This window comes from Heliangelus exortis, chromosome 22 (genome assembly GCF_036169615.1).
Source record: "Heliangelus exortis chromosome 22, bHelExo1.hap1, whole genome shotgun sequence".
Taxonomy (NCBI): Eukaryota; Metazoa; Chordata; class Aves; order Apodiformes; family Trochilidae; genus Heliangelus; species Heliangelus exortis.
Genome location: NC_092443.1, coordinates 3,507,860 through 3,525,640, shown reverse-complemented (window position 1 = coordinate 3,525,640; position 17,781 = coordinate 3,507,860). Strand labels below are relative to the sequence as shown.

The 17,781-nt window shown below is 40.1% G+C and overlaps 1 protein-coding gene across 14 annotated transcripts in view; it reads left to right on the top strand.

The window, feature by feature from the left end:
• The first annotated feature begins 2,090 nt into the window (after nt 1-2,090).
• SPTAN1 (spectrin alpha, non-erythrocytic 1) overlaps nt 2,091-17,781 on the top strand; it is a 47,293-nt gene continuing 31,602 nt past the window's right edge. For 5 of the 14 annotated variants that reach the window (XM_071765739.1, XM_071765736.1, XM_071765734.1 and 2 more), the window contains exons 1-10: nt 2,113-2,179; nt 5,311-5,361; nt 10,740-10,979; nt 11,623-11,748; nt 12,623-12,691; nt 13,626-13,766; nt 14,923-15,069; nt 15,683-15,816; nt 16,524-16,668; nt 16,763-16,917. In XM_071765739.1, the coding sequence (XP_071621840.1) occupies nt 5,329-5,361; nt 10,740-10,979; nt 11,623-11,748; nt 12,623-12,691; nt 13,626-13,766; nt 14,923-15,069; nt 15,683-15,816; nt 16,524-16,668; nt 16,763-16,917 (1,190 nt within the window). In that variant the 5' untranslated portion in view covers nt 2,113-2,179; nt 5,311-5,328. Of the gene's footprint in view, nt 2,180-5,310; nt 5,362-10,739; nt 10,980-11,622; nt 11,749-12,622; nt 12,692-13,625; nt 13,767-14,922; nt 15,070-15,682; nt 15,817-16,523; nt 16,669-16,762; nt 16,918-17,781 lie in introns of all 14 variants that reach the window. The other 9 variants (XM_071765747.1, XM_071765746.1, XM_071765744.1 and 6 more) reach the window with 4 other exon arrangements.

The window sequence follows — 17,781 nt, the reverse complement described above, 5'->3', positions numbered from 1 at the left end:
CTGAAGCTGATGCAGTTTGGTTTTTTTCTCTAGAAGGGGAATAGTCAAGGCAAATCTGCTGCTTCTTGGTGAATACAGGAGGTAGATAGCACAGGAGATAAAAGTGATCAGATTTTTCTGATTTATGGTGCACTGTCCTTGAAGTATTTCAGTAGCCTCAGAGATGAGCAGGTTTGCTTCCAAGAAGGTAGTGTATTATTTTTGCAATTTACTATTGCTAGTTAAAATTATATTTACCTGGTCAGGTTTTTTTATTCCTAAAGGCACTGCAATTTGAATCTGTAAAAAGCAGAGTTGAGGCCATATGAGAATCCAACTTCTTTGTAGCTCTTGAGATTTCAGAGAAGAGATTGTAACACATACTTTGGAATTCAGGCCTTTAAAACCCTTTTAACTTGGCTTCAAAATTGACTGGTAAGTAGGTTAAAATTGTGTTTGCTTTATATATTTTGTCCACGGACTCTGGAATTCTTTAGACTGGTGCTAGCAGTGATTGTTCTGGGCTACTGGAAATCTCCTCCAGGTATCTTTTTACCAGATAACACTGATATTAGTATACTTGAAAATGCTCAGGGTTTTTTTATGTTGAGTAGAGATGTTTTAATTACATCTTGTTTTTCTACAGCTAAGCTGGAGACTCACTTTGCCAAGACAGTAATTGGTATGGTCTGTTAGATGCAGTTGTCTGCCTGTGCCAAACCACAAGGAGTGATTTGATGATGTATATATATAAAATACAAGAGCTTTCTTCTTTTTTGCTGACAGATACTAGGGTTTTCTAACATTGTGTGGGGAATATAAGTACATATTTTTGTAAATATGTAATAATACATTAATAGATAATAAACATGGTATCCTGCTTCAGTAAAGAGCACCCAGATATTTACATGCTCTTATAAAAACACTACTAAGACTTTCTAATTGAGTAATGAGCGTACTTGAAAACAGCAATTATCCTTTTTTTATTTTTTTAGATAATAGCTTAAGGTTATATCTGCTACTTGAGCTGGTGATTGACTTGTATTACACAGTTCTGCTTTTTGTTTGAATGTTAGCCATTTGGTGTCACAAAGATGCAGTGCACATCAGGTCCTTATGCATGTGTTATTTATATCAAACAGGACTAAAGAGAGCATGGTGGATATGAAAACACTGCATTCACAATGAGATGGATTAAAATTGCTGTGACTCATACTCTTCCTTAGAGACAATAGTTCCAGGCAGTCCCACGGCTTGCGATGCAATGTCACTGCAAGTGTGTTTTTTCCATTTAAGTACTTTTTTTAAAAAGAATGTGTTATTAACTCAAAAATCACTCAAACCCACTCACTACTTTGATCTCATGAAGTTTTTGCTGCCTTATCAAGCCTCTCAGTAACAAAAAAAAAAATTAAATGGGAGAGCAGGATGTCTTTGCTATCTCTATTTGAAACATCTCGTTTTTCCTGAAGTCTCATTTTCTTTTGAATTTATGCATCTGCTTTTCAAAATTAGATGTCTCCTGGCAGGCTTTTGTGGCCTTTTGATGCTCTGTCCTTGCCAGGCTTCAAAAAGACAGCCTTACCTATACCTATTTTTAATAATTTAACTAAGGCTGCTGCTTTGAGGCTGGCACAGTGAATCAAATCCTGTCACCTGCCACACATCCTCTGCTGCTGCAGCACCTCCAGCTTGCAAGAGCCCAACCTGACCCTGGCTGAAGAGACGGGGGCTGAAGCCCCCGCTGCCGCCGTGCTGCACGGGCATTTTAACGGGTTCCCAACGTGATTTTTGTATTTTTTTTCGTGTTGGAGGCTGCCCGGTGCAGGGCGGTGGGGCCGTGGCCACAGCCCCGAGCCCCGCCACGCCTGAGGGGCAACAAGCGCCGCGCCTCTCGGCTTTTTCCGTCATCGCTCGGTATTTTCCGGCACCGCTCGATATTTTCCGGAGCTACTCGGCTTACTCCGGTTCTTTGCACATGCGCTCCTGCCGCCTTTCGCCTGCTAGGCTCGGGTGGGTGGGGCCCTTCCGTTCATCCCGAGTCTTTCCGAAGCCCTTCGGCACTTTCCGCTGGCCGGGAGACCGTTCTGCGGCGCTTACGTCACCTCCGGGCCGCCTTATAAAAGGGCGGGCGCAGGCGGCGTGAGGCGTCCGTGGCGGAGGGCGCGGAGCTGGCGGCGGAGACCTGCGCACCGACCCGGTGAGGCGGCGGGCGGGGGGACGCCGTATCCCGCCTTCACCCCACTCCCCCACCCCTCGCGGGTAGAGAGAGAGATTCCCCACCTCACACAGCCCCCCCTTCTGCCTTCCGCTGCTGCGGGGACAGGTGTAGGGGTGCGCGCTCCCCTCAGCCGCGGGGGAGGCTGAGGCCGCCGCTCTGCGGCCAACGCTGCCTCCCCGGGGCGCCTCAGCTGCCCCTCGCTCTCGCCCTCCCCAGCGGCGGCCGCTGTTGCCATGGTGGTGGGGTTTTTTTTAGGGTCTTTTTTTTTTTGGTTGGTTGTTTTTTTTTAACCCCAGAGCTGGGCCGCGGCGGTACCCGGGGGTCTCTCCTGGGCCATCGGGGGAGGGGAGGGAAGGGTGAGGGAGCAACCCCGGGCGCGGCGAGGATAAAGGGCAGGCGGGCAGGGAGCGGCGGGATCCGCCCTGGGCAGCCTCGACCCGCGGCAGGAATTTCATTCAGAGCCCTGGGGAGGGGATAAACAGGCGGGGGGATAAATAACAGTGACAGCGAGAAGCCCCCCGCCTTGCACGCCTTTTCCTTCGTCTCTGCCCGGTAAGGTTTGTGGTAAAACCCTGCCGGCCCTCCCTGAGGAGAAATCCCGGGAGGTGGGAGACACAACCCGGCGCTGTGCGGTAACCCGGCAGAGGGGATTCACTGCACAGCAATGGCTTCCCTCAGCTCCACCAGCACAGCCCTACCCAAGGTCAGGAGATGCAGCAAAGTCTGTTTGAGAGGAGAGAAGACGAGGGGAGCGATCGAGGGGCTGGGTGTTCAGTGATGGCTTGAGAACCCTGTCTTGAAGGAGATAGTTATCTCCGTGAAATGCCGGACACAGAAATAGATTGCACAACGGAGTTGTCCAGCCAAGCAGGAAGACATGTAAAAGAAATTTTCCCAACCTGTGTGCCTATCGTAATATGTGTCATTCTGGTATATAGGTCAAGCACTATGGGTTCCTTCATAAAAGAATCGGGGGTTTGTTCCTCCCCTGATTAACTTTTTCTGAAGAAAAAAAAAAAAAAATCGAAGTAATGACGGGCAAGTTTTGCTCAATCCATTGCCCACATACACCTTATGTGGTTACAGTGAAATGAATATATTGCTAGATCATAAATACATATCGATGGCATAATCATTTGTTCTGATATTTTAAAAAATCATAAGTGATTATAATTACATTTTTTCAGCAGGTTCATGTTGACTGTTTAGGATTTTTGGTAGCTATTCTGTCAGCTATGTGTTCCAGTCTAAAATGTACGTGACTATTGAGCAGTTTTTCATACATATTTAAATAGGTTCTGAAGAACATTTGTCTCGAGATGGCGAATGAACACATTAGGAGAGGGGAAGAACAACTCAGCCTGAAATGGTTCTGTATCTTTCTGGAAACAAAAAGAAAAAAAGCAAAAGCATTTTATTTTGGCATTTTGCTTTCAATGATGTGCCAGAAGATTCCAATGACTGTTCACTGAAAGGCCTTGGTCAGGGATTCAGACTTGTTCAAAACAAATATAAATCACAATGTGTGATTTTTATGCATTTAAATGCAACTAGCAATGAATTATTCCATTAAATATTTGTTTGTCCTTATGTATAAATTGTGCAGAGAAAATAACAAAAGATGGAAAATGGGATGCTTTCTGCTGCATTGGGTGCAGGCACTGTAACTGTAGCAATGGAATTGTTAAACTGGAAAATGCTTGAACCAAGATAGCAGGTTACATTGTTCACAAGAAGTAATTTGTTTCCATTCTCAGTGAGCAAAAAAAAAAATCAGTATTGATCAGATTGAAACAGAAACTTTATTTTAAAATGAGATTTAGATGTTAGGCTTGGGTGAGATCCAGAGTTAATGAAGTTAGCAAACATATGTGATTGGGCTTTCTTAATAACAAAAAAAGAGGTAGCAACAGTAATGAAAATGTCAAATGTCAAAGACTTTCTTTTAAGCTTTTTTAAATATATTTCTTTCTTGTGTGGCAGGTAGGAAAAGCCTTAAATCTCTTGAAGCAGGATCATACTCTCGGTATGAAATTCCTGTTTCTTTACTATTACATTTATAGCTAACCTTAGTAATCTAGTGCAAATAGCACAATAGTGTCTTTGCTGCCTTATTTTTGTCTACTTAGTGTACCTATGAGGTTGTAATTGTTTTATCCAGAAATACATTGCTTTTGGGGGCCAGCGAATCGCTTCCCCTCTACTGGAGGAAATAAAATGAATTCCTTCCTTTTCTCTGCTGTGTGTTAGTGTAGTGTGGGAGTTTGTTTTTTCCATTTGTCCCTGGAGTGTAGGCAGCAGCAAAACGGGGTGGAGCAGGCTGCAGATGCTGCTGATGGAGATTGCCAAGCGCTGTGCTCCCCTGGCTGACCGCGGCTCTCATGGAGTGCCGAGCTGCCTTCTCCCTGCTGCAGCTCAAACACTGAGCCCTGCAAATGCAGGAGAGATGTGCACTGGCTCCATCGGGAACAAAGACACACAGCTGCAGTTCTCCATCAACTGCTCCAGGGATTGCAGCGTGCTGATGGGGAAAGTGTGAGGTTAGGGGAGGCAAGGAAATTTCTGGGTGAAAATTCAGTGGGTTAGGGACGCTTAACAGCTGCATAATTGGCCTTCTCAAAAAATACCTTCTGTTGCAGCTGCTATTAGTCTGGGATTTTTACTGTGGTAATTGAAAGTAAAAATCCTTGCAGATACTTACATTCAGAATCTTTGTACTGAGTTTGTCTTTAAATTAAGCCACTTCGCTTGATTACGCTGTAGCAAGAAGTGTCATTTGCCAAGTCCAGATAATTTCCTTTACTTTCTGTTTGGACCTTCAGATTATGGTAGTTTGTTCGGGTTTTTTAAAACTAACTGGAAATGTTAATACATACCAAATTAATTAAGTTTTCCTGTTAATATCTGTAACCTTTTTCTTGCATGGAGAGGTCTCTTGCTTGCAATAGCTTGTGTAACAATAGTGCCAAATTTTATGTGTCTAGGAACGAAAAGGGAAGTATGAAGTGTGTACTGTGACAGAATATGTATTTAGAAAAAAACAAAAACTAAGTAATATCCTTGTTCTAGTCATTAGTTGAACGTTATCTTGATTTCCCCCTCCCTTTTAGACTCTACATTCCTCCATCATGTTGTCATCGTTTCGTAAAGTCAAAGTCCAGGTATTTTTACATAATGCATGAAATGTCATCGCCATACTTGCCTGCCTTTATTGCTATTACCTGTTTGACACAAAAAAAACATTTGTTTGAGAGTTTGTTCTATATAGCAGGTGCTTTATTTGTACTTCACTGTCAAGTCTGATCTGCCTTTCCTTAATACTTTGAATTTCCTAATTTCTGTCTGTGATGCATGATGTGTGGACATTTTATAATTGTTGCAGTTCAGTGTGTTGGGGTTTTGATATAGATTAATTTTCTGAGAGATTTTTGGTTTAAAAAATACGTGAGCAGTATCTTTTTTACTTACGGCATCTGAAAGGCAACCATGACAAAGATTTACATTGTAGAAAGTTATGCTTTTGAACTGGGCTTTGATTCCTGTTCCATCCACTTGCATGAATTTAAAATCCTTGTATTGTAGTGTAACTGTTTATACATCCATGTCATTTTGCATTCAGTGGTGGTAAAGTAAATAGAATGTTTTAGACCAAACTTCAGCTGAGTAACACAAGGAACTAGATTTTATTTAGAAATTGTAGTAATGTTAGATGTGTATACTGCAATTAAAATGGCAATTAAAAGATTACAATTGGGGATGGAAAATGCTAAGGTTAATTACCTAATATCACATTACTTGGAAACTCTGCATTTCTGCAATGCAGTCAAGGTAATTTGCTTTCTCAGGAGTCTCAGCAGAGTGCAGTCCTTGCCAGCCCTGCATAGTTTTATGAAAGGTCTGTGGTGATATTAAAAACAACTGAAAGGGAAAGGGAAATAAAACCCCTTATACTTAAAAGCATCATATTCACATAGGCAGTTCAACTGCTCTTATTTGTACAGTGGAATTAAACATTTAAAACTAAATGCCTAGAAATTAGCAGTTCTTTAATTGTATCTTCTGTACTTGAAAAGTGAACAGTTAAGGCTGTGCACAGACCCTCTAATCAGCCTAAATCACCAGCTTTGCAGCCTGCTTTAGTTCAAACATAATTTACCTTTCTTTTTCCCTTTTAATGCTGTAGTGTCTTTTGTCCCTGTAATACCTACTTAAATTTTGGAGCTTGTCTGATTTTTACCTGTGCTGCAGTGAATCTGTATGAGTCTATGGCATTAAGAAGTGGCTACAACACATCTGCAGCACCTGACTTGATTCTCTGGTTTGGAATTCATAGAGGTTTGAGGCTGCAGATAACCTTCCTTAACTGAAACCAGGAATATTGGGACACAGGTTTCTGCTGCACATAGTCCACCCTTAAATTTTCTCTTTTTTTGTGGATTTAAATTCAAAGCAGACCAAAGGACTGGGCATAAATTTTGACTCAATAGTGTTTTACATTTCTAGCATAGCCTATGTGATAGGACATCTTTCAGTTACTTCTCTGTAACACAATATGCTCTTACAGTTCCCTTCACAGGAGCAGGAGCCAGAGCTGTGCATACTTTTCAGAAGGATTCTCTTTTTATTTATCTGCAGTACTAGTACATACTGACTTAGCACCAAATTAAGCAGCTGTGATGTTTTTGTGCTAGTGACTTATTTAGTGGCTTACTTCTTCCCTAGCGTTTTGAGGAAGTTATAAATGGGAGAAATGAAAGTCGGAAAAGCATACAATGTTTCTTTTTTTCCCTTTGTCCTTTCCTTTGAAGGTTATTCTCACATCCTAGATTAGAACTCAGATTTTTTTGCTTAGAAAGATCAGCAATACATTCCTGTCCCCCGAGAGGGAGGTAGGAGAGAGTAGCCAATATCAGCTAAATGTTCTTTTGACAATTCAAAAACAAACAAAAAAAAAGCATCAAGCTGGTAATGTGTTTGTACCTGAGCAACAGGGAGTGTTTTGACAGGGAAAGAACAACTATTCCAGGTTACTGCTAGGTTCCCTTGTGCTGAATGTCTCATGGATTCATAGAACAGCTTGGGCTGGAAGGTAACACACATCAGGACTTGTTTAAAGACAAAGTAATTATTTTACTATGTCTGAAGAGAAAGTAATTTTTTAACTACATCTTAAGATAGTGATCTTTATATACTGACATCTGGTTGCTTTTTCGGGCAAAGGAGTTTAATTCTTTCAGCTTTGTGTAACTGTTTTTAAAAATACACTAAAATCTGTATAGCACTGAATGTGTTTTACACTGGAGTTTTTAAATCCCTGGAAATGTGTTTTGGTAAGAAAAATGCTGACAGCTCTGATGGGTGTCTGCCCTGGTGGCACCACTGTAATTCCTGTTTAACCCACCTCCCTGCTGCTGTTTCCCAAACTTCAGTGATGTTGCTGACATCAGAGTTGTGGCACTGCGGTGTCTATAAATATCTGCAGTTGTATATTCCCAAGCAAATTTTAGTGTATCTTTTTGTAAAACTTGTATGGGGATAGGGAAGGATAATTATTTCAGGTTGAAGGATGAAAGTCATAAGTTTATTTTGGGGTGGTTTTGTCCTAAATGGGCTACTTTTTTGTTGGCTCTTTTGTTTTTAATTATTGAATACCACCACAGTGATACAGTGCAAAGACCCATTTGTTGTTTTTTTGGGTTTTTCAGACATAAGCTGTTGAGTGGTTACTGGAATTTAGTCTTAAAGTGAAATTCCTTCAGAACAGTTGGGATCTGCTGGTTTGGGCACATTTGGGCTGTGCCAAGCTTTGGACAGCAGCTGGCCAGGGCTGTTCCTCCTGCCAGCACCTCCTGGAAGGTTCCCTCTGCCCCAGGTTCTCCCTGCCAGACCTTATCAGGGTCGGTGCAGGCGGCGGCAGCAGCTACGTAGGGAACGTTGTCTCTAAACAGCACCAGGGACGGGGCTGTTTATCTGGGGTCGGGCTGGGCATTTGTCTACATCCCAAAGTCAGCTTTTTTTTTTTTTTTTTTTTTTTCGTTAAAAACATAAAGCATAACTTCTTGTCAGAGGTTCTCTTGCATGGAGCGGAGAAGTGCACTTCGAAGGTTGCAGCTGAACCAGGAAGGTTTTAGCAACATCTTGGAGAGCTGCTTTGTATTCGGGGGGGATGCTGCAGTTGGAGCATGCAAACACCGGAGGTAGACTGCATCACCCTGCAGCATCGGTGACTTTTGAGTTCAGAGCTCCCCAGTGACTGCTGAGCGTGCTCTGGCAGAGCACAGACTTGCTGACGTCAGCTGATCTGCTGCAGGAAAGAACAGTCTATTATTGCTAGACCAAAGCACTTCTTTTACAATTGACTAGCTGGACTTACTGTAGTTATAAAAGGAGCCTTTCTTTTAACAAATTCCAGCAAAAAGATGAGCCAGATTGCATGACTTGTGTGGTGAGAGGCAAACCAGCTACTAGGCTAAATTACAGGTCCTATTTGTTTGTTTTTTCAAAAGGCTAATACTTAAAAAAAATTAATAATTTAATAATTTTAATAATGTAAACCTTTTAATCATTCAAAGTTATTTAAAATTGCTTGGTCATGGGGGTTATATCCAATACTGAAATACAAGTTGGCAGCAAAAGACTATTCAGGGTTCCAAAGTCTAACTAAGATTTAATTTTCTCTCAGCAATGCTCATACCCAGAACAAGAGGAGGAACAGGCTCCAGTAGTGCTGTGCATTTAGACTCACTGCTACTTCGTTGTTCCCTAACACAATTCAGTTTAAAAGAAGTGTTGTCAGGATTCAAATACAGTGTGTCAGCACAGGAAAGGAAGTTTTTAGCAATAACTTTCTCTTCTGGAGGAAAAAAAGCTGTTTGAAACAGTGCTGAGGAAAAGCCAGCTGCTTTCTCAGGGAAACATCTGTAGCTGAGCTCAAGTTACATGCAGAGTTTTGATCTTTCAGTACTCAGATGCACTAAACAAGTGGAACCTTTGGTACCACTGCTGGATAAAACCTGGAAAGACTGGTTGTTTAGTTTGCTTTTTTTCCCTTGTCCTCTCTTGACAATAATGAGTGAAATGCCCAGGCCTGGAAGGGAAAGCAAAGCTGAATTTTCTTTCCTTCCTTCAGCTGCCGCAATGCAGTTGGGGCTCAGAGTTCACGGGAGTAACAACTGCTGCTGGAATGGCTGTCCTCCCGCAGGGTGGGACTGTTGGAAGAGAGCTCAGGAATGTGTGAATTCGCCCCCATATGTTCCTTTCTGTCAGATGGTCCCTTTTACAAGTGCTTGGAAACCAAACAGAAAACATGGCTGCATAGATCTCTCTCCAACCTGTAGAGTCTGTCATGCAATTATGCAAGATACATGTCTAATGAAAGCATGTGACTAATGACTGATAACAGTTTAATACTTAATGATGTATTTCAAGTGATTGCCCGTGTCTTTTAGTGTGCAGTTGTAGACTGGGTTTCTTCCCTATTTCCGATAGGATTGATGGGAAGTACATTTAGCTTGATGCTTACAGAATTTACAGTAATAGCATTAGGAGATCTATACATGTAAACACTTGTGCATCAAGACATTAATTGCATATTTTTCAAGCAAGAGTCTTTGTTTCAACAGCTTCCTAATATGCAGTGTGTTACCAAAAAAAAAAAAATCCAAACTCCAATAACAATAATGATAGTGCCTTCTAAATTTGTGTTACAGTTCTGTTCTAAGGCACAGATCTCTTTTCAAAAATCAAATTAATTTTCAGTTCCTAGACTTTAAAAAAGCAAAGTTTATCCAACTGTAATAGAAAGGAGATATAATAGTGGTCAGCTCTTTTCTGTCTTGGTAACAGAATTTAGTATATAAAGCAATATACAAAGGTTTTCAGCTGAAGTGGACAGAGAAGGTTGGTAGGTATACAAAATGCTCCTTGACTGACTTGTCTAAGGTCAGATCTGTGAAGCACTATGAGCCTCTGTTGGCTCTTGAAAGGCTTTGTAGGGAGCAGCAGGGTGGGTTTGTAACTTTTCAGTTGTCTAAGAGAACAGAGAAGAGCTGTGTCACACACTCAGATGGATGTGTGTATATGTATGCATAATATAGATACCTATATATATGTATTTATGTGGACCAGTTAGATGTTCTTTAAGGAACAGTAATATTTCTTAAATAAAATGTTTCTAAATTGTGTATGTTGTACATGAGACATGTCTGTATATCTACATATTTATTTGCACAGAAACACTTATTTAGCACCTGCATTAGACACTTGCATGCTATAGTTTGAGATCACATGGCCTTTATGTGACTGCAGCCACATTTTTCCAAAACATTTTAATTGTCTTTGTAAATATTCTTTTCTCACTATTTTCTGCTACAAGTGTGCATTTATTTATTTATATGTCTAATATTTTATGTACATACCTGCACACACGGAGTAAGACTGTAAGTAAACCACATGCCCAGGCTTTCCTTTCATGGATCCCTTCCTACCCAACCATTATTTTATAATACAAACAAAATGTTTTTGTTTTTTTGGCTTTCAGAAAATGGATCCGAGTGGAGTAAAAGTGTTGGAAACAGCAGAAGATATCCAAGAGAGGCGTCAGCAAGTTCTGGACCGTTACCACAGGTTCAAGGAGCTCTCTTCTCTAAGGCGCCAAAAACTTGAAGATTCCTATCGATTCCAGTTTTTCCAGCGTGATGCAGACGAGCTTGAAAAATGGATCCAAGAGAAACTGCAGATAGCATCTGATGAAAATTACAAAGACCCAAGCAATTTACAGGCAAGTCCTACTGCCATTTTGTGCTTCCTGCACTGTTAATGTTAGGGCGTACCGGGACAACTGGGATTGACAGAGCAAAGACATAAATGCAACTTGATCTGAGAGTGGTGAAGAAAGATGCATGCAAATCCTCACAGCTTTGGGAAGTGTTCTTCAAAAGCTTGATTTTCTTGCTGATATAATTGGGATATTTATAATAATGGATTAGATGCTAAATCACCATTAGATGCTAAATCATTGTTGCAATGTAGGACAAACCCAGCTTTGTTTAATTGTAGAATTTGTTGGACATTTTTAAAATAAATGTGAATTAACTCATAATTTCCACAAAAAAGATACTTGTAGAAAATAATTTGGGGTGTATGTGTGTGGAACTAGCTGATGGGTTCTCAGATATTTGAGCACTCTGGTGTATAAGAGCAAACACAGCAATGAAATAAGTAAAATTGTGATGTTTGAATCTTCTTGTGAAACGTGTGGCACAGCTGTGATTTCAAAAGTACTCTTTTACTGTTTGTTTGTCAGTAGTGTGTTTTATGCATGTTCAGTAAAAATCTTGATGATGAGAAATGTGGAGGATGAGAAATGTGGAGGAGGGCTGTGCACCAAATCTCAGTCACATTCTTTGGTGTTCTGCTTGCAGGGGAAGCTGCAGAAGCACCAAGCCTTTGAAGCTGAGGTGCAGGCCAATTCAGGGGCTATTGTTAAACTGGATGAGACTGGAAACCAGATGATTAATGAAGGACATTTTGCATCTGAAACCATAAGAGTGAGTTTTAAACCTTTTTTTTCCTCATAAGCTTTTCCTTAAACACTTTGTGCTGATTGCACAGATAACTCAATAACTTTCTAATACACTTTCTTTCTCTCTATATCTCCCAACCCCTGTAATGCAATAAGTGTATTTTTAAATTCTGTGGTAGATAGATTTACATTAACAGTATGTGACTCATTATTGCCATTTTAAAAAGTCTGAGCAAACTGTAAATTTTAAGTAATGACTTGAGAGTTATCTTATACCCCTCCAGTGCAGTCTCATTTTATCTGCTTATGTTAATGTGTTTTCTCTCTTACTCGTGCACACATGTGCACACACAAATATGCTCATGCATCACCAGCAAACACTTTGTTCTGCATACCAGCTTCTCTAGGACTCGTTTTGCTAAAGCTGCTGTTTCTGGGCCTCAGTTGTTTCAATGTTGGTCATGGATGCATTTGTCTTTGCAAAAAAGTCACCTTTATTGTTGCTTAAAGTGCTTTTTTTGTATAAAATTCAGATGCGAGTTAAAACTTTTCAAAAGGAGAAGACTTGTGAATATTTTTGTAGTGATTATCACAACTTAACCAATACATTCAGTGTTAACATTCAGTGTTAACATTTCAGTGTAAATAAGAAGAGGTAGTGATTATTTAATTTTTTTTAATATTTTATATGTTTATATTAATAATTATGTAATAAAAAACCCTAAAGTAATGATTATTTTAAAAATCTCATTGCGATTGTATAATCTTTACCACAAATATGAAAAGAAAAAAATGCTTTGCAGTTGGGTGACTTTAGATAATACTGTGCCTTAGCTGCTCAGTGTAAGTTGCTACTTGTGTTGTGTCTGGAGTAACAATTTTGCCTGTTACTGGTTCAGTCTTTCACGCCCTACCGGACTGCACAGCGCCCAATAGTAACTGCCACCCAAGTTGGCTCCCACATACGAGTAGGTGAAACTTCTGGCTGTGCAGTGCAACTTCTTCTTTTTTGCAATGTCTTCTTTCTTCCTTGGTTGACAGTTTGCATTACCCTTTTGGGCAGTGCTAGGAAAGAAGAGTTGGCTGAGCTCTTTCCTTTCCTGAAACCTGCCTCAACTTTCTGAACGGATTAAATGGGCACCCGCCCATGCTGGATGTTCAAAAGCTTCTCTGGTCTGGCTTTCAAGTTTCAGATTGGATGAGCAAAGCACTGTAGATGATGGGTGGAGCAGATTCTTTCCTGTTTTGCAAGTTGTGTGCCTGTGTGGGAGTGTGTTTTTTCTTTTGTCTCTAAAATTTATGGTTGTTCCCAGCACTTTGGAAAGATGGAATACATCTAGAGAGAGACTTAATATTAAAAATAATAATTGCTCCTGCACTATTATGTTACTGGACAATGCTGGCTAAATATATGAACTGATCAGTGCTAAGAGAAGTGGTTAAGCTACTGCAAAGTGGCACAAGTTTGACTGGAAAAAAAACCTGCTGTCATAAATTAAAATCAAGCCCAAAATGCAAGTGAGATTGACAACTCAGTTGTCTTCTGTGTAAAAGACTGAACATTTGAAAGGAACAGCAGCAAATTTTTCATCTAACTTCACACTAGCATAGAATTTTAATCAAATTTTATCCAAAAATGTTTACCTCAAAATGTTACTTCATGGTTATGTTTATGTAACTGATAGCTTCATCAGTTATGAACAAATGTTTAAACACTCAGTTTAGTGATTTATAATTTTGTGCTGTTGTATCACTTCACATAATTTGAAAACTAATGACTGGAGATGCAATTGTTTTGAGGTTTGTCCACCCTTTGTTTAATAAAATCTGTTAAGGTCAGGAAGGGAATAAACCTAATCCTCTCTGATACAGGATTTTGATAAGAGTATCCTATTGTTCTAGACTCGGCTGCAGGAGCTGCACCGACTATGGGAATTACTGCTGGAAAAGATGAGGGAGAAGGGAGTCAAATTGTTGCAAGCACAGAAGCTGGTGCAGTACTTAAGAGAATGTGAAGATGTCTTGGACTGGATCAATGACAAGGTATAATAATTTCCTGCCTTTACTGTGTTCTTGGTGGGAAATTTGATGTGTCTGTGTGGAAATTTTCTGTTAACATCACTGATAGAGTTCAGGTAATCACAGAGAGCTTTTAAAGGCACCCATACATTTTAGTTTATTGGTATTCCCTAAGCAGCAGGTGTGCAAATTACTATACCTTCCTTTGGAGCCAGTAAAAAAATATAAAATACTAGACTAGGGGGAGGCCTGCATGCTGGAGAACATCCTTAAACATAAACAATTCTTTCTTCCCTTTGAGGAGACCTTTGGATTTCTCATAGTAATCAAATTCAAGTTCCCTGTAAGGGAAATCTACAGCATGTAAAAGCAAATGTGTTTTACAAATTTTCTAAATTCTCTCTTCTAGAAAGCAGCCAGCCTAACCAGCAAGCAGTTTCTACATAATTACTTAATGATTGGAATTCTTTAGTTATGTATTGTAGGACATTAGCTGAAGGAGAACTATTGACTTTTGATTCTTTGAACTCTGAGGAAACAGACCACAAACCACATTATCAAGAAAAAAACCCACAAAATTATCGTGGAGGTTTTCTTAATGATGGTTTGTTGTTTTTTTTCACTGTGGCTTCCAACTGTAAACCCTGCATGACTGTTACTGAAATATGACTGCACTTTTCATAAAGAAATCATGCATCAGAAGCATACAGTAGATGCCCATAAAAAATCTAAAAAATTTTAAAATTCTAGTGACTGTGTGTACTCCAAAACAGCCCGGGTAATTGTTTTGTATTTTTTAAAGTTTGTTTTTTCTGTGTGTATTTTCTTTCAGTAATTTAATTTATGGTAGTAGTGATTGTCATGCACAGAATGGAAAGGTTGTGATAGAAGAAATGCTTATATTCAATGACTTGAAAAATTAAGAAGAGCAAGTAAAATGAAAAAATAATACCCCTAGTGATCTTGCATTTTTCTGCAATCATGGACACATGCTGGAGGGGGGAAGGAGTGAAGTTTAGTGCAGGAAACTTTGTAGTTCAACATCTGACTTTAAACACACTAATTGCATCTGTCTTTGACTTGATAATAATTAGGACAGTTTGCTTCCATTTCTAGTAGAGATTTCCCATAGGATATAATAACATTTACTTTTTTTTTTTTTTTTTTGTCATTGTGCTAGGAAGCAATAGTGACCTCAGAAGAGCTTGGGCAAGACTTGGAGCACGTTGAGGTTTTGCAAAAGAAGTTTGAAGAGTTCCAGACAGACCTTGCAGCTCATGAAGAAAGAGTAAATGAAGTGAACCAGTTTGCTGGCAAACTTATCCAGGTAAATACTCAAGTTTGTTGAAAATCTCTCTTGGCAAGTCTGGTGTAACACAGAAAGCTTTTGTCTGCAACTTACTCTTTTTCCCCCTGGTTTGGTAGCAAAGCTTTTGGTTTACTCCACGTGTGCCCAGATCCTTGGAGATATTAATCTTTAAATGGTCATAGTTTGATTCACTTGTTCTGCTAAATAGCTTGAGTAACTGCCCAGCTAAGAATGGTCCTGAAAACAGGGAGATTAGTGAAGAGAAATTGCTGTATTTGGGGTTAAATGCATTTCCCTTGGGCAACCAGGATTAATATATCTTCTCTCCTGATATTTCATCTGGAGCTTGATCAAGGATGGAGACAGGGCAGGAAGTACTGCATTCCAGGGAAAAAATGATACTATTTACAGCCCTCTTCCCATTGTCTTACTAGTACACAGGGAAGCTTGAACTACTACAGGAGTATTGAATGTTTATGTAGTGAGGTTTCAGGAAACCTATTGTGTGAACATCTGGAAAGTACAATCACTGTAAATTGTTCTCTTGAAAAACAGCAGTGTTTCAGAGTTTTATCAGTGGATGTAACACCACAGAACATATGAAAATAGCATGGTTCTTTTTGCTCACTAGGAACAACACCCTGAAGAGGAACTGATAAAGTCCAAACAGGATGAAGTCAATGCAAGCTGGCAGCGCCTCAAGGGCCTTGCCCTTCAGAGACAAGGAAAACTCTTTGGGGCAGCTGAAGTTCAGCGCTTCAACAGGTATGAGCTTGGCTGGGTCTGCTGAAGAGAGGGAAAATTTGGATGTTTAGTGATGCATTCATCTCTATACACAAGTATGAGAAGAGCTACTGTTGACTGTTATGTTTTTGCTTTACTCTTCCTCGTGACTTGTTGAATGGTGACCTTGTTGTTCTAGAATTACTATAGAGCAGTGGTTCTGATTTAGCTTTTCAGCAATTGGCAGTTTGGTTTGTTCCTGCTAATGGCAGTTCTGCTTCCCTTTCCTCTGGTTTTATGTCCTGGATGAGCCTTAAAAATGGTGGGGTTTTTGTTGTTGCATGGATGTCAGCCCAGTGTTTCTGGGGGTCTTTGAACAGTGTCTTTCTATCCTCAGCTAAAAAGATTTGAGATTTGTTGTAGTTAAGTAAAGGGTCAAGAGTGGAAAATGAACCTACTAGGTGATGGTGCTTAGTGGTACTTTAATTCCTTGTTCACATCTGGTGACACCATCTGAAAAGTAGTTTTTTCTGGGGTTTTAAGATTTTAGAAAGTAAATTTTTATGGTGGTGTGGTGGGGCTTTTTGTTGTGTTTGTTTTTTTTTTAAGGATTATTGTAGTTGGCTGCATTTTTTTTATATATAAGGGTTTGTGTGCCAGCAGGTCTGGCATAAGTACAGGAAAACATCCTGTTTTCTTCCTTTTTCCATACAAGATAGACTGCTTTCAATTTGTGCTTTGTTTTGAAGGGATGTGGATGAAACAATCAGCTGGATTAAGGAGAAGGGGCAGCTGATGGCCTCAGATGATTTTGGCAGAGACTTAGCCAGTGTGCAGGCACTGCTGCGGAAGCACGAAGGCCTGGAAAGAGATCTTGCAGCTCTGGAAGATAAGGTACCCATACGAGATGTGGCTTCCCTGCAATTTAAGCACAGTAACCTGCTTGTAAAAGGCTGGAATCTTACTCACTGTTTGTGACTGCGTTTAGGTGAAGGCTCTTTGTGCAGAGGCTGACCGCTTGCAGCAGTCTCACCCAATAAACGCCTCTCAAATTCAAGTGAAAAGGGAGGAGCTGATTGCCAACTGGGAACAGATCCGGACTCTGGCAGCGGAGCGGCACGCTCGCCTCAACGACTCCTACAGGTAGGAATGTTGTAACACCAAATGACCTTCCTGCCTTACCTGTAACAGGGGGCTCTGGGGAGGAGAAGAAAGGGATGCCATTTCCAAATGTTTTTGGATTCTGTTTTTTCCAGAAGCAGTCTTGTTTACCACATTATATTTTACAGTAACTTCTTGTTGTAAAATAAATACGTGATAAATAAATATTGACAGCCTTTTGGTTGTTCTCTGGATGTGTACTGCTTATGAAAATAAATACCCTGATGCTTTAGGACTTTTGCTTTTTCTCCCATCTCAGTTGATATGTGCATTTTGAAGTACATTATCTGACTTTTATTTTGGGACTTTTTTAGTAGGCATATTATGAATCTGCTCACTGTGAAGTCCTTATGATTCTCTGTGAAGAATAAAGCAGGGTGTATTGTTTGATGTATTGTCCTAGATTAAATGAAGTACTTGTTTCTGTGATAGTTGCTTTGTTGTGGGATTTGTCTTTGTTCAATCTTGTTCCTATACCAGACTGGTTAGCCATGAAACATCATTTGTTAGGTCACTGTTGAGAAGCCAAACTAAAAAGAAACTTACCCTACTGTGGTGGTAGTTTACATCCTTTCTGGTTTTGCTTTTCTACTGTTTATAGATGTGATGCCTTCCTTTGCCTTTCCTGTCATAATCTCTTTAAATCAATTAACAGCAAATTTGCAAAGGAAACAGAAACTGATCACTTTTGCTGATAAGTGTTAAGCACTTGCCAAAGGCAATAACTATAAAGGCATGCTGAAAGGAATCAGAATTTCTTGGCTTGTTGTTTTACAGCTGAAGTATCTAGAGTTGAAACTTTCTGTCAGTTCCCCCCCCACACAGTGTTATGGTTGTGACAGCAGC